The following is an 18,043-nucleotide window of genomic DNA, read 5'->3' as shown; positions in this document are numbered from 1 at the left end:
TTATTTCATAACATTAGAGTAAGGTATACAAAATACATAATGAATTGAGGACATATATAATTTTGCTATTCCACTAGAAGGTTTTCGCAGGACTTCGCAGATACAGAAACGTTCTTGGAGAGCCTTTCAATTCCTGGATGACAACTCCCCCCCCCCCCCCCCAAAAAAAAAAAAAAAAAAAAAAACAACAAAAAATCAAAACAAACAAACAAACAAAAAAATAAACAACAAGAAAACAAAACAAATTTAAACTTAATGTAAAAATAAAAAAAACCCTCGAAAGACAAAACAAAAGTATTCTTTGCTCTACAGATTCAAAATCAAAATGCTTCATCTAGTACCATCACCATTGCCATTGACATCAACTTGTCATTTATAAATTCGAAAGAATATATCGACTTTTTTCTTCTTTTTATAATGATTTGCCATGTATCGTCATGTTTTATAATCCACATGTCTGTATCTCCAGTAAACGCCAATTGGAGAGGGGCACGTTATATCAAAGATGGTGATTATGCTCTCGTTTTGTTGTTTGATGTTAATGGTTACATCGCTGGTATCCAAACAACGGTGAGCATTCTGTCCTTCAACCATAAAATGTTTTTTTTAATGGTCAGTAGAAATCTTTTATTACGTATTAATAGATTCTGTTCGAGACGTTTTTTTTGACAAAGTTAAGGTCATCAGACAGCATCGACATACGAGATATAAGATGTCTTGACAAAACAAAGAAAAAAGCGTTTATTTCCTCTGGGGTTATATTGGTACCCTTTTTACTAGATCGAGATATTTGATTTTATTCTAATCTGTTATCCATCATACCATAATGCTCTATAAAACACAATTCGTATTGATAACATTACTGTCCTGTTGAAAAAGTTAAGTCTGCCATTATAACGAAAGAAAGATCTTTTTCAGCGCCCACAGCAACCGATAGCGGTTCTCCTTGGAAATCGATAAAACCGACAGGCCTTACTCTCCGAGCGATGTCCACGATCAGGTGCAAAGCATTGACCCATTGTAGCAAAACAATATTCGATCAATTTGATTTTTTAAAAGCAACTGTCCGCGTAGTAAAGGCCACAGCTTGATTCTTTCTGTTGAGTGTGGAACCAGAAGGGCCGTTGCTAGGCAGGTGTGACGTCACACTTTTTTTGTCCCCATTCTATCGACATCTTGGCCTCTTCATCGACATGGAAATTCAGTTCTGATATCCGGGTCTTTCGAAATTAATTGATTTTTCATTTATTTTAGGTACAGGGTGATAGCAAGTCTATTAATCTTTTTTAGCGGAATTGAGAATTTGGATTGTTAAGATTTCGGGTGTTGGAAATTAATGAAAATATAGAAATTTAAGATCCGTGTTGGAGTCCCACCTATTCGAGGTAATGTCTAAGGTGGCGGGTCTAAAGCCCAGTATATCGCTAAATGTGTGCTCTCACTATTCTATAGATTTGTTATCCTTAGCGGGGGGGGGGGGGGGGGGGGGGGGGGAGGGGGGGATAAACAAATTTGGTCCTTTTAAATTGTCTTTTATACAATTTGGCTTTTTTGACAGCCTAAAAAACATTAACAAGACGCTAGTTAAGATAGCGTCGCCATCAAGGGTCCTTTCTCTCCAAAAGTGCCAAATTTGTGTAAAAATTGAACCTTATTTATGAAAAAATAACAAAACAACTAACGTAGTGAGTTTGTCGTGGTTTAAAGTTTATTTTTTACTCTCACTTTCTTCAAATTATACAATAATTGACATACATAAATCTATGGACTTTCATCTTGCTGTTGAATTTTAAATAAAAGATTGAGTCAAACCATAAAACGTTATTAAATAACGTTTTAAAAAGATAAAATTTGTATTTCAACAGTAAAACCATTATTAAAAACGATACATATTCTTCTTCGATGGAATACATTTGTGGATATGAACCTTTGGAATGCACATTCCTAACTGACATACAAACACTTATCGAGAAATTGTGATTCATAATGTCGAAGTGTTGGCCATTTTCACGAAAATAATCGTAAAATGTCTGTTAAATTATATTCCTCCTAACTGAGATGACAAATATAAAAGGATCATGGTACGTGCACCTATGTGGTCTAGTGGTATGACACTCGCTTTCGGATCGGATGGTCCAGAGTTCGAGCTTCGCTCGGCGCATAGTTGAGTCCTTGGAAAAGGCTCTTTACTCACATTCTCTCACCGTACTCAGGTGTAAAATGAGTACATGGCCATTAACACCGTTGTCTCTGTCCTAAAAAAATGTAATAGCGCCTAACAAGCGTCATGTCCCGTCCTAAATGTTAGGCGTTGTTAGGCCTTGAGCACGTTTAGTGGATATTGCGCTATGTAAAAGCTCAATTTCGTTACGTACAAAACTTGGGAGTCTATCCAACATGTAAGAATCCGAAAGCATTATATATATATATATATATATATATATATATATATATATATATATATATATATATAAATTAGATTTTTTAAATTGAAATGTTTCTTATTGTAGGTCCCACAAGGACAACAAGACGATTACCCTAAGACCAATATTCAGCCACCTTTTGTAAAGGACGGAAATAATTTCATACTCTCAGCATATTTCATAGATCCAGGTATTAATCTATTGAGCTATTATAATATGTGTCACAGTAAAGATTGTTCACAATTATCTTATTAAATTTTATTTTATTAAGAACTGAATTCATCTCACTCCAGTTATATTTCGGTAGGCCTAGATAAACTTTACCTTCTAATATTAGATCGTCTTTCCTTTTATAGCCTTCCCTCGAATTAATTTCTAATTAGTGAATACTTTTCGTTCTACATTCTGTCACGTAGCCACTTATTATAAAAGCTGATAGGTCTAACATTCGAGACTCACTTTCTCTCCACAATCTATGCCGGACGGCCAGTCACTCTATTCCTATATATATATTGTAAGATTTTTATCTTTTGGGACTTTGTAGATATTATATCTACACCATTAAGACGCCGGAGCTTTTAACTTTGATTGTATAATCTTCAAGGATCAAACCCAAGCCCGCTGTACTACATTATAACTCCTTACCAGTTGCCTGGAAGTGGAATTTTACGAGTCCAATCCTGTTATCAGAGGAATAGATCATCCAAGCCCATCAACTGCCTGGAAACGTAAACTTATGAACCTGACATATTATTATAAGTTACGTAAAATATTCATATCTCTATTTGTAACTGCCACGATCACTGTTTATCTCTTTTAATTAAATTTCATCATCATTTTTATTTCATTGTAAACAAATCGTTAATTGTTTTTCATTTATAGTAACTAGTAAATTCTGGGGCCTCATTCTACATATATTTTATGCATAGTCGAGTAGCTCTTTACTCACTTGAGACCATGACATTTTGGAGGGGACACATATAAAGAATTGAATTTATTTAGTTACTTATATCTATTTCATCTAACTTTAAAGTTTAAATTGTAAAACTCTTAATTGCCCCACTTGATCATATTTTAATTGAACTCCCTATTTACAGGATTAATTTTTTTTTTCTTCTTTTTCATTTCTTCATTTAAATGGAATAGCAATTTATCCATTCATTCTTTCATTCAAATTGAATAGCATTTTATTGATTCATTCCTTCATCCATTTATTCATTTATAAATCATTCATCCATTCATTGTTCATTCATTTATTTATTCATTCATTCATTCATTCATTCATCCATTCATTCGTTTATTCACTCATTTATCCAATCATTCATACATTTATTCCTCCCTTCATTCTTTCATTCATACATTATCCATTCATTCATTCATCTATTCACTCAGTTTTTCATTCATTCATTCATTCCTTGTCCACTTTGTTATTATATCACTCATTTCATTTTGTTGTTTGCCTCATTCATGAATTGTTTTCAATATGTTTACATTCCATAACGATTCATTCACCTATCATCCAATCACTCAGTGTTGTGAACACATTTTGTAACTATTGTAAATCTTACGATATTTTATTGTTTTGTATTTCAGACATCACTGTTAAACACTCTTCAATGCCTAATTACAATTGTTGAACAACCATTGAACAAGAGAGAGGTCCCAGCCACGAACTGAGTTGGTAAATATATCCTTCATTATTCTCTTTTACATGAGTTGGGCATCACATAGTAACTATAGACATCGTGATTTGTTTTGCATAGTGATTTGTTTTAAATGCATTTTTGGCATATTACTGTTACCGAAAACCACTTATATATTATGTTCTGAAAAGTGAGTCTTTAAAAACTAAATAATAATAAAAGGAGTCTACTAGCCGTCGTGTTATATTTAGTGATAGATAACTTGGGATTATTTTGGCATCCTATTATTGTTATCATACTCTAGTATATTAGCATCATTGCGAATAATTGTACACAAACTAACGACGAGTCACACACATTGGTGATACCTTTTTCGTAGTAACATAGTTTAGAGTACACGCGATTGACACATTGTTATTGACACAAGTCATAATAACTCCGCATTGTATTGACACATTGCTTTATAAGATATAACAATAAAAGGCATCAAATTCAACATACATAATAAGTTGAAATAAGAGAGAGAGATTTCTAAAAATAGAACAGTTCGTTCCAGTAAGTGTAAATAAATAAAACAGTCAGTAACAGTATCCTGTCAATATAATATATATAAAACATCGTAACTAATTTATTGCAAAAATGGAAGCATATAAAAGATACTTAAGTCTCGCAAAGGACTTAGAAATACCCCAGGAAAGGATATTTTCATGGTGCGAAGAGAAAATAAAAGAAGAAAAAGAAGAAAGAATTCGTAGAGAAGAAAATGAAGAAAGAATTCGTAGAGAAGAAAATGAAGAAAGAATTCGTAGAGAAGAAAACGAAGAAAGAATTCGTAGAGAAGAAAAAGAGCACGAAGAAAGAATACGCAGAGAAGAACGAGAAGAAAGAGCCCAAGAAAGGGAACTAAAAAGACAAATAGCTTTAGCAGAAGAAGAAACCAAAAGGACCCAAATGATGCTGGAAATTGAAAAAACAAAAACCGGTCATGAAAGAAAACATAATAATAGTGATGAATTTTTCGTGAAACTTCCACGCATGCCAACATACGATGAACGCTCAGACTGTCTAGAATCCTTCTTACACCGATTCGAAGTTCAGGCTAAAGGTTATCGTTGGCCAGAAAGCAAATGGGCCACAGCCTTGATTAACTGCTTATCTGGAGAACCGCTAAAAGTTTTCTATACCTTAACAACTGAAGATGCAGATGATTATGGTAAAATTAAAGACGCTCTACTAAAAAGATTTAGATTAACGGAAGATGGTTACCAGGAAAGGTTTCACACTGCAAAACCGGAAAGTGGAGAAGACTTTAATACATTCGTGAACCGAATTACTCAATTTCTAAATCGGTGGCTTGAGTTGGCAAACGTAAAACAAGACGACTTTGCAGGCCTTTACTATCTCACGCTGAAGAATCGAATCTATCAAGCTTGCAACCCAGATTTAGTCGCATTCTTTAAAGAAAGAAAGCCAGAAAACTTGGACAAATTAAAAATCTACGCAGAAAACTTTAACAGCGCACATCCATTGACACCCCTTAGCAGAACATTGAAGGAACCATACTACGCTGCTGCTGCTCAGAGTCCAGGTACACCTAAAGTTCAGTACTCAAATAGGACGAGCCGATCAATCACTCGGAACACGCAAGTGAAACAGGATGACCATAGTAACAAACCATGGAACAAACAGTTCAATAGAGACCATAGCCGACCCTATCAAAACAAAACAAGAAATAGCACTGACAATAATACTGAGTATAAGAAAACCAACAAACCTATAATTAAATGTCAATATTGTGGAATGAAAGGCCACACAGCAGACAAATGTTACAAAATCGTGGGATATCCAAAAGAAACTGCAAATGCATCACTCCAAACAGGTGTAAACAATCAGACACGAGTAATGTCAGGAGAAAATATAAATGTGTATTGCGTGAAAGGTATGTCACTTTTAACACAAACTCACAAATCAGGATCGCTATTTTTTTGTGAAGGCAAAGCTAATGGAACTGATTGCAAAATATTGAGAGACACAGGATGCAGTACAGTAGGAATAAAAGCATCTTTGATCAATGACGAAGACAAAACTGGAAAAACGGTACAATGCATCACATTCAGTGGCACAGTCGAAACCTTTGAAACAGCTAATGTGTACATAGAAACCCCATACTATACAGGAATAGTGGAATGCTGTATACTTCCCAACCCCGTCGCTGATGTTATTGTTGGCAATATAAAAGGTCTTAAAGACAACCCAACAGATGTAAAAGAATGGTCATTGACCCAAGAAACAGCTTGTCTAGCAGAAACAAGAAAGATGACTAAGACAACAGAGAAGACAATGACTATTTCTCTTGAACCACAACAATTCGACAGGAACACGTTCATTGAAGAACAGAAAAAGGACCCGACTTTAACTTCATATTTCAATATCGCAAACAAAGGGACGAAATCAAAAGTTGAATACATCATTGAAAAAGATATTCTGTTCAGGTTACATAGGAAAAGAAACAAAATAGCTAAACAACTGGTCACGCCAAGTATTTACAGAAACAAAATCCTTGGAATAGCGCACGATTCAATAACTTCTGGACATCTTGGGAGCTCTTCCACATTGAAGAGAATATCCGAGAATTTCACATGGCCTGGAATTACTAAAGACGTCCGAGAATATGTGAAATCGTGTGACACATGCCAAAGAAGAGTCGCAAAAGGCAGAATACCGAGATTGCCATTAGAGACAACCCCAGTTATTGAAAAAGTTTTTCAAAAAGTTGCAATTGACATTATAGGCCCTTTAACAAAATCAGATAGAAACCATACACACATACTAACACTAGTCGATTACGCAACCAGGTGGCCAGAAGCGATAGCATTGAAATCAACTACATCGGATCACATAGCTGAAGCATTGAAGACAATTTTTACTAGAATAGGCATACCAAATGAGATACTGTCGGACAATGGACCCCAATTTACATCACATATGATGCATGAAACCATGAAACTCATGGGAATCCAACACTCATTCACAACTCCCTACCACCCCCAAGCAAATGGTCTTTGTGAAAGATTTAATGGCACTCTAAAGAATATGTTAAGAAAAGTGTCAGCAGAAAAACCAGATGATTGGGACAGATACTTACCAGCAATCCTATTTGCATATAGAGAAATACCCCAAGAATCTACAGGCTACTCCCCATTTGAGTTGATGTATGGACGATCACCTCGCGGCCCGATCAATATAGTAGCCGACATTTGTAAAGGGAATGAGGAGGACAATAACGAAATTATGTTTGCTTACGAATATGTAAGAAACCTGAAAGACAGAATAGAGGATACATGTAAGCTAGCACAGGAATCCGTCACTAAAAAAGCAGAGAAATACAAGGAATACTCCGATCGAAAAAGCAAGTCAAGAAAATTTGAGATTGGTGACAAAGTACTAATACTCTTACCCGATGACTCGAGTAAACTTTTAGCTACATGGAAAGGACCATTCAAAATAACAGCAGTAAAATCTAATGTTAATTACGAGATTAAAATTAACAACACAACAAAGACATTCCATGCAAATATGCTAAAAAAGTATTTTGATAGAGACATAGTGTCGCAACCTATGTTTACTAATATCGAAGCTTCAAATGCAGGATCAATCATACCGTTGGTCATGGGACACAGACACCCGAGACAGAAAAACAAACAAAAATCGCAAAATTGCAACCACCTAAGACAAAAAAAGAAGTACGCAAAGTACTTGGGCTCCTAAATTTTTACAGGAAATACATTTACAACTTCGCGCACATCGCGACACCGCTAACAAATCTGACAAAGAATGGGTCACCGAACAAAATTGTTTGGACAGAAGCGTGTCAGAATAGCTTTAACCAATTAAAGGCATTACTCTGTTCAGAACCAATTCTTAAATTACCCGACATATCAAAAGAATTTGTTGTAAGAACTGACGCGTCTGATAAGGGCATCGCAGGTGTACTATTACAGGAGCATGAGGGAACTCTAATGCCTTGCTTATATGCAAGCAGAAAATTATTGGACAGAGAATCACGATACTCTGTAATAGAGCGTGAAGGACTGGCCATCGTCTTTGCTTTAAAGACATTCAGCAGATATCTACTGCTAAAAGAGTTTGTGGTCGAAACGGACCATAAACCACTCACGTACATAAGAAATAACAGAATGAATAACAGTAGAGTACTAAGGTGGAGTCTATTTTTGCAAAATTACACTTTCAGTATCTCTCACATACCAGGCTGTGAAAATATTCACGCCGACCTACTTTCTCGATTAGTATAAACACGTGAGAAGGGTATAACTTAACCTCCCATGCATACTGTTAGTTACCTCGCAAACTATGCCAAATCAGAACGCACAATTTCGATAATTTTATTTGTAAACATGATGACCCAACTTAATGTAACATTGAGTATTGTTTGGATATATATACCATACCCATTCATGATTTGGGAAATCTTCTCTTTATCTATCATTGTTATGAATTTTCACTCATTTATGATTAATAATTAAAATGTCAATATTCCATTTACATTTTCATTCATTTCATTCAGTAAATTACCTTCATATCATCGACTTAAATCATGCTTCATTGCCATCACTATTGTTTATCACAATGATTTGTAATCACATTGCCATCATGTTGTTCATCATAATGATTTGTAATCACAATCTTTCATTGTTATTGTCACCCATTCATATACCTACGTTAATATAAACATTTCCATGTCTAGTTAATAAATAATTTAATTGTAGCACAAATCATAACAATGGATTAATGCTAGAGTATCATGATAGTAAATTTACTTCCGTTTGTAAAATCTATCTTTCCCATAATGGTTAAAGAGTATATTTTAAACGTGGGTGGGGGGTGTCACAGTAAAGATTGTTCACAATTATCTTATTAAATTTTATTTTATTAAGAACTGAATTCATCTCACTCCAGTTATATTTCGGTAGGCCTAGATAAACTTTACCTTCTAATATTAGATCGTCTTTCCTTTTATAGCCTTCCCTCGAATTAATTTCTAATTAGTGAATACTTTTCGTTCTACATTCTGTCACGTAGCCACTTATTATAAAAGCTGATAGGTCTAACATTCGAGACTCACTTTCTCTCCACAATCTATGCCGGACGGCCAGTCACTCTATTCCTATATATATATTGTAAGATTTTTATCTTTTGGGACTTTGTAGATATTATATCTACACCATTAAGACGCCGGAGCTTTTAACTTTGATTGTATAATCTTCAAGGATCAAACCCAAGCCCGCTGTACTACATTATAACTCCTTACCAGTTGCCTGGAAGTGGAATTTTACGAGTCCAATCCTGTTATCAGAGGAATAGATCATCCAAGCCCATCAACTGCCTGGAAACGTAAACTTATGAACCTGACATATTATTATAAGTTACGTAAAATATTCATATCTCTATTTGTAACTGCCACGATCACTGTTTATCTCTTTTAATTAAATTTCATCATCATTTTTATTTCATTGTAAACAAATCGTTAATTGTTTTTCATTTATAGTAACTAGTAAATTCTGGGGCCTCATTCTACATATATTTTATGCATAGTCGAGTAGCTCTTTACTCACTTGAGACCATGACAATATGGAACCTCAAGATACTAAACTACAGAAAAAAAGAGTAGTTCTTCGGAGCCATTTGGCCAATGGAGTGGGAGTTTATCCTGATTTCATTAGCGTGAAACGGACAATAGCAATTGCTCGCTACCCTTTGGATAGGACACTAGTCTATCTCAAGTCCTTACCACATGGTCTAACATATTCAGCTAGCCAATGACTGCTGGTTGGACAGGGGGGGGTGTCAGGGAAAAATATCGACTGTCCCTGGAATTAATCTCGGTCCCCCTGCTTGTGAAGCAAGTGCTCTACCAACTGAGATATCGGGATCCTCCGCTAAAATATAGAAATTAGCTTTAATCATCCAAAGTTCTTTTTTTTTTCTTTTGGTTCAATTTCAATGGTTTGAACCGCAGTAATACAGATTATGTTTGCCTACGTAAAAACAAAGAACCAAAACCAAACCGAGAAAGCGTGTGTTTTTTTTTTTTTTCACCTTTGACGCGTTCATTGTTCAATAAATACTTGTCCAAATCTCTTTAGATCTGGCAAAGTAGTAGTGACGTAGGCAGGAACCAGTTATCTCACCATAATGTGTCGTTGACCCAGCACATTGCCTCTTTAACAGTAATTCATTCAAACCCCCCAATGGGTAAATTTGCGTATGTTGCCTACTTCCCATAACTTTGTCGGATATTGCCGGGTTTCGTAAAAAAGTAATTGCTTTTATGTGAAACTGGCTGAAACCCGCCGAAAACTATAGTCTCAGGTTCACTCCCCACTGGTGTACACTTCCCTTAGTCTCAGGTTCACTCCCCATTATTAGCCTACTTTCCATAACTTTGCCCGATTTTGTTGGGATTTGGCGCATTTCGTAAACAAAAAGTAATTGCTTTTTTTTTTCAAAACAGCCGAAACCCAGTCTCAGGTTCACTCCCCACTGGTGTACACTTCCCCGAATGTCAGGTTCACTCCCCACTGTTACCTACTACCCAGAACTTTCTCGGATATTGCCAGGTTTCGTCGGGTTTCGTAAAAAAAGTAATTGCTTTTATATGAAACTAGCTGAAGCCCGCCGAAAACCATAGTCTCAGGTTCACTCCCCACTGGTGTACACTTCACTGAGTCTCAGGTTCACTCCCCACGCTTTGCCTACTTTCCACAACTTTGCCGCATATTGTCGGGTTTCGTAAAAAAGTAATCCCCCCCCCCCCCCATTTTGTTATTGGTTTTTTACAAAACCCAGAGTCCCAGGTTCACTCCCCACCGGTGTACACTTCCCTGAATCTCAGGTTCATCCCCTCCTTCCCCCCCCCCCCCCCTACACACACACGCACACACACACACGCTGCTGTCTACCTCCTATAACTTTGTCGGATATTGCCAGGTGTCGTCGGGTTTCGTAAAAAAGTAATTGCTTTTTATTACGAAACCCGCCGAAACCCAGTCCCAGGTTCACTCCCCTCTGGTGTACACTTCTCTGAGTCCCATATTCACTCAAACAGCTGCCCTCTTCCCATAACTTTGTCAGGTTTCGGAAAAAAACAACACCGTATTATAGTGCAAAACCACGATTCAGTATCAGATACTGAATAGTGCTAGACAAACAAAAATATAGCGCTCTAGTGGTCTAGTGGTCTAGTGGTCTAGTGGCATGATACTCGCCTTCTGTTAGAAAGGTCCTGGGTTCGAGCCTCGCTATCTCTGGGATAGTTGAGTCCTTGGAAAAGGCTCTTTACTCACATTCTCTCTCCGTACTCAGGTGTAAAATGAGTACCTGGCCGTTAACAGCGTTGTATCTGTCTGAATAAAGTGTAATATCGCTTAACAGGCAACATGTTCAGTCCTAAATATTAAGTGTTTGCTGTTGGCCAGGGACCCCTTGTAAAGCGCTTTGAACACGCTTAGTGGATATTGCACTATAAATGATAAATTCAATGTCTTAGATTTTAAATACCTTTAAGCTCATAAATCTTATCATGTGTTCCAAATTCACTTTCGGGATGCTACTCATCGCCTTCAGACACAATTTACTACTCAACTGTATCAATTAGAGTCCCCCCCCCCCCCCCCCCCCCACACCTCATTCTATTAGATTTCAACTCACGGAATGTGCCAGTAAAAATTCACTAAAAGGGAAAACAAAACCAAACCAAAATAATAAAATGATAAAAAAATATACACTGCCTATGCTGTAGCTGTTATTTTACATGGTTTACTTTCAGTATATGTATATTCGATTGAAAGAAAATCATTTTTAAATCACAACTCGCTTCGCTTTAAATTAGAAAATGTCAAAAATGCGCATGCCTTCTCCCCTTCATATTGCGCCACCCTCCCCTCCTTCATTGTCAAATTGCGAACCCCACACCTTTGCATTCCGGACACCCCCCCCCCTCCCTTTTCTATTTAAGTTCGGTCAAAGTACACCCCTCACCTCTTTTTTTTACCCCCCCCCCCCCACCCCTTCTATTTTATGCGCTAGAGTAATGATAAGCAATAAATCTGATTTTTTTCATCCCTCAGTTGTTTATGGACCCAGTGCCGAAATGCCTGTCGAACTATGCTACACTGTCAACAATGCACATTTACATGACGGACAGTGTGACGGCTGATTTGTGCTAAATAGTCAGATGAGATTTGTTTCAATGGATGTGGTTTTTGTGTGCAAAATTATTGGATACGATACGATATCATGTATTATAGCTTATCTATGTGCAATTGTTTGAAAAATACATTTGTTGAAAATAGTTTGATTTTCATTCTTTACGCCTTTAAATAAAATTGATGCATAGTAGAGACATCATAATCAGGTTTAAGACATTTAATTCAGTTATTAATTGTTTAACAATAATTGCCTATTTGGACAATTAAGATTATTATTATTATTATTATTATTATTATTATTATTATTATTATTATTATTATTATTATTATTATTATTATTATTATATTAATATTATTATTATTATTATTATTATTATTATTATTATTAATATTATTATTATTATTAATATTATTATTATTATTATTATTATTATTATTATTATTATTATTATTATTATTATTATTATTATTATTATTATTATTATTATTATTATTATTATTATTATTATTATCATTATTATTATTAATTCATCGATGTATAAGTTAAAAGGGTTTTCTTAGCTTTAGTGAAACAAAGGTGTTTTGATAATTCTGCGAGAGAATAGAATACATTTTCAACCGATTTTTCCCCTGTTCAAGATAAGACTCTTATAAAAGATACAAAACAAAGTAAAAGACGTTTCTGCCTTTGGCCCTCTTCGGGTAAACAAGAAAATTTAATATGTTATATTAAATTGGCATTAAAGTTAAAACGTTAAAGGCAAAAATGTGTGTGTATGTGTAAGTGTGTGCGTGTGTGTGTGTCCATGCAAGGGAAGGGGGGGGGGGGGAGAGAGACAGAGAGAGAGAGAGATAGAGAGAGAGAGAGTAAGAGATAGAGTGAGTTAGTAAGAGAGAGAGAGAGATTGACAATGAGATGAAGTAATGAGATGAAATGTAAACTTAGATCAAAACTATATAAATCAATCATAAGATAGGGGCCGGAAAGGGGCGGGGTTTATTAAAGAATACTAGACGGCGATAGTATTATTATTGACCCCTTACCTACCTTGTTAAGATATATAAAAAAAGAAAAAAGAAATAAAGAAAGAATTATTTGAGGGGGGGGGGGGACAGAAGAGAGAAGGAAAGAGTGAGAGAGTGAGAGAGATAGAGAGAGAGATGGGTAGATATATATATAAGACGTCTAAGTCGGAGGAACAGGATGTAAGGTGAGAGAATGAGTAGCGCAGTAACAGTGACTGCCCGTGTCTTTATAGTGAACGGAAGTGCAGAGGCAGAAGGGAGTGATGTGTAAATGAATATCCAGAAAGGTGACATTGGTAGATGAGATAGAGCTGGTAAACTTAATTTGAGGCTGAAAGTTGTTGGAGAAATCAAAAAAGTTTGCGAATTCCGATTCGGACAATACAGTGATACCGACAATGTCGTCTTTGTATCTCAAAATCAATCCATGTTTGGGACCAGGGAATGAGTCCTATATTTGTTTTTCGAGATATCCCGTGAATAAACAAGCATAACAATGTCCCATTTTAGTGCCAATGGCTACACCGCTTGTTTGTAAAATTGTTTATAACAGTGTAAATTTAAAGCTGCTAAGTACAAGAGATGTTAACGTCAATATCTGTGGAAGGGTTATGGTCAAGAAAGTACTGAATGGCTTTAAGACCACCAGAGTGGGGAATAGAGGTCTTAAAGACAAAACATCCATGGTCAATAGAAGGCGCGGCTGGGAGTCCGAAATAGTATAATCTCTAAAAATAGTAAGATCATGATTAGTGTCTTTAACATATCTAAGTTGGAAGTTTCTGAACATACGGTTGAAATATAAATTCTTTCTGTAGGACATGAGCAAGTAACACACAGAGACAATGGGCCCGCCTGGGGGAAAAAGTCTGAAGGAGTTTTCATTTTGTGAATCTTAGGTAAGGAATAGAAAATAGGGGAACCGAGGTCACTTATTTTAACATGACTCTATGAAAAAGAGATAGTGAAAACAGCCAAGACGTCTTAGTTGTTTATTTATAACTGGAATGGCATCAATATTTTTTAATGAACAAGCGACATGACTTGAATCAAAATCAAGCTATGCTGTGCGTGGGCACGACCCTGGTGATTGAGATTAATCTCACTCAAGTCAGTCGTGTAAATGAATATAATAGTGAAAGTAACGAATCCTATGAGAGACTTCTATAACTAAACCAGGACGCCTATCAAGGCAACTTGGAATCGAAATTGTAATCTTGTTTCAAATTGCGTGCTTTAGTAATCTATACAGCATTTTAAAGTATAAGTAAAAACCGTGAAAATCCTGTATGTTAATTAGTCAAAGTAATATTCAGCAACTAGAAGCTGTGGCTTGTAAAAGTAATAAGCAAAAATGAATATAACAGCCTAAAAATAACAAAACACTAAACACGGAACGTTTCGGACTCTTCAGCCAACAACAAAAACCAATCAAAACATAAATACATTACTAAAAAACAGATCCACGGCAGAGAAATATACGGATGTTGTATGTAGTATAATTTGCATATGCATTTATCTCTCGTCAGTTTCCAAGACATGGATTTATCATCTACCTTATTCCAACATTTTCATAGATCACTGGGAAGTTTGGACTTAATCTGAACCGTTACTTCGTCAATCTAACATTCTATTAGTTCAGTAACTATGCACCCTCAACAATGAGTGGCATTATGAATATCTGTTTATGAGTTGTGTGAACTTCTCAAATTGTTGACTGTAGGTAAAATTTAGTTGCGTGAATTCATGTCATCATCTATTGATGCTATGTGTTTAGGTAAAATACCCACAACATCCGCCAGCCAAATCAAACATACCAACACACATAAATTTGTAACCTTTAATAAGATTGATGGAATTTAGTGAGAACTTACCACAACAGGCTGTCTAAAAATATTAAGAAAGAGCTTAATGGCTTTAACTTTTATTATTTTAAAAAAAAATGTTGCCAGTTGGACGTCGGAAATTAAATTCATAATGACCAAAGTATCAAAATGTGATCCTTCCCTAAAATACAGTGAACAAATTTAACTCTAACTGTATATCGATGGTTGGATCAAACCTATGAAGCCTCGATTTTCACAATAGGAGGATCACATCTCTGAAGTCTACATACGAGCTTTGCGCACCATGTTTTATTTAATTGTCCTCAGAGGTCTGATCCGCCCAAAATTAAAGAAAACATGATGCTCAAAGCTCGTATGTGGACTTCAGTTTTAATCCGCTGATCGTGAAAATTGGGACTTCAGAGGTTTGAACCGTCGACCATCCAGTGATATATATATACAAAAAAATAACACCAACAATAACCTGGGAGGTCATCAGGCAAAGCAGCCCCTACAGATGCGGTGCTAGAAAATGCAATTTATGCCTGACAGAGAAACTGGAGATTTTATTACACAACCACAGAAACAATAGCACCTTAAACAAAAGATCTGAACTGATGACAATGTGCAGACACTCTAACAAATTCAAGCTCAAAACGCAAAAGGCCAAATAACCCCCTCCCCCCCCCCCCCCCCCCCCCCTTTCCTTTCCCCATTATACCCCTCCTCCCCCTCTTCCCTCCCCCCCCCCCCCCGCCGCAACCACATTCCACAACACTATCACACACACATGTACACACAACACACAACACACCTACACGCATACACACACATACACACACACACACTCATAATATAAACATGAGAGCACATCACAATACACATCAACACTAATCACCACTCCACAACGAAACAACTTTAGTTTGGAGTAAGAACTTTTCTACGGACATTACAATGGATTACCCCGACTGAAGAAGTGTAAAAAACAAAGAAACGAGTCGTCTCAGCCACAAAAATGTGAGTGAAAATTTGCATTATATATATATATATATATATATATATATATATATATATATATATATATATATATATATATATATATATATATAGGGACGCGTGAAACCAAATACAGACAACATTTTACCTGTGCGAATACTTGGAATGGTGGGTTACTATTGCCTGTTTTGTCCACACTTTTCCTCACATCTACTGAAAAATGATTTTGTTTTTCAGTGGGAGGAGGAATGCGACAAGGCGTTTGTTGCCCTTAAACTACTCCTGGGAACAGCACCCGTACTCAGAAGTCCTGACTATGATAAAGTTTTCATATTGGCAACTGATACATCTTCCAGAATGCTTTTCTCTCGTGCTCGCTTCTCTGGAGCACTTTGATATTTACGTCTCGTCATGTCCTTGGGTTACCATCCTCCTCTGTGATCACAGCCATCTGGCTTTTCTCACAAGGATGAAAACCTGTAACCAGAGATTGACGAGATGTTATCTGACTTTACAGAGATACAACTTGAATATCCGTCGCAAGGACAATGTCCTGGCCGATGCGTTATCCCGTGCCTCTTATTGTTATTAATGAAAAATCATATTGTTATACACACTCACGACCTAAATATGTTTTTCTTTCTCAAAAAGATTTTGATATGTAAATGCCATTTCATCATTATAAAAGAGAGGCCTACTTTGATATATATATATATATATATATATATATATATATATATATATATATATATATATATTTAATTAAACTCCTTATGAGTCCCTTTTACATTACTATATTTCACTTAAAACCTTGTTGGGTCCTCATTACTTTTCCATTTCACCCTCATTCGGAGGAGGGGGTGTGTTATCTTGGCACTGGTTGCTAGGACATGACACGCCTCCTCTGGTTGCTAGTTAATCTGAACTTCCCGACCACCCAATCAGGGGATTCAAACCGTCACTATAAAAAGCGATGCAAGAGGAGGAAGATAGATAGACAGATAGAGAGAAAGAAAGAAAGAAAGAAAGAGAAAGAGAGCGGCACACACACACACACACACACACAGAGAGAGAGAGAGAGAGAGAGAGAGAGAGAGAGAGAGAGAGAGAGAGAGAGAGAGAGAGAGAGAGAGAGAGAGAGTTCTGATAGTTTTCTTGACTTGACACGATACCTCGTAAATCGGTTGTTTTATTTTAATTTATTATTTTTATGTGCCATGGTGTTCTTTATTCGTGGATGGAAGGAGAAATACAAGATCAAGAATGATAAGTATAGATGTGTCGTTCCACTTTATGTTGTAGATGTAAAACTAGATTCTGTAATAAATGTATCGTTATTTTTAAGCTTGATTCCCTTTCCGTTAGGTCTCGTGTCCACCAAACATAGAGTCAAACCGACTAAAAGTCGTCAGTCTTTCGAAAAAAATGGGACATCATCATTTTTCTGTAACCGACTACTAAACACCAAGCAACCCGTGTCCACTGACACCTATCTGGAAGGATACAGCTTTAGCCCATTTCCGGCAAGGCATTGGGTGTAGTTCATGGACTATTTTAGACAGACCGTTTGATGAGTCATCAGCCACTTCCTTCAGATTTATAAAAAAACAACACTTTCTGTGTTCAGATCTAAAAAGATGATATTTAAATCGAACTCAGTACCTCAAAATTAAGCAAACCACGCATATCCGTTTATGTTTTTATGTGTATTTACTATATTTTAATTTTACTTGAAAATAACTCATGATCTTGTGACACAGTTTTCTTATAGAATTTCCCACAATCGGCTTTTGTGTACAGTATATTTTTCTTATAACAATCGTTTATTCATATTGTTTCTTTTGCGACTGACTAATACTACTACTGCTACTACTACAACTACTACTACAACAACAACAACT

At 36.0% G+C, this 18,043-nt stretch overlaps 1 protein-coding gene across 2 annotated transcripts in view; it reads left to right on the top strand.

Moving 5' to 3' along the window:
- The window catches only part of LOC144965446 (uncharacterized), a 16,738-nt gene extending 4,301 nt beyond the window's left edge, over positions 1-12,437 (top strand). Inside the window, exons 4-6 of one of the 2 annotated variants that reach the window (XM_078900799.1) lie at positions 470-570; positions 2,511-2,613; positions 12,214-12,437. In XM_078900799.1, the coding sequence (XP_078756925.1) occupies positions 470-570; positions 2,511-2,613; positions 12,214-12,302 (293 nt within the window). In that variant the 3' untranslated portion in view covers positions 12,303-12,437. The remainder of the gene's footprint in view (positions 1-469; positions 571-2,510; positions 2,614-12,213) is intronic. The other variant, XM_078900800.1, reaches the window with a different exon arrangement.
- The last annotated feature ends 5,606 nt before the right edge of the window (positions 12,438-18,043 follow it).

Source organism: Berghia stephanieae, chromosome 2, assembly GCF_034508935.2.
Source record: "Berghia stephanieae isolate SIO BIC M18660-M18661 chromosome 2, UCSD_Bste_1.3, whole genome shotgun sequence".
In the NCBI taxonomy this organism is placed as follows: Eukaryota; Metazoa; Mollusca; class Gastropoda; order Nudibranchia; family Aeolidiidae; genus Berghia; species Berghia stephanieae.
This window is presented reverse-complemented; position numbering and strand designations above follow the sequence as displayed.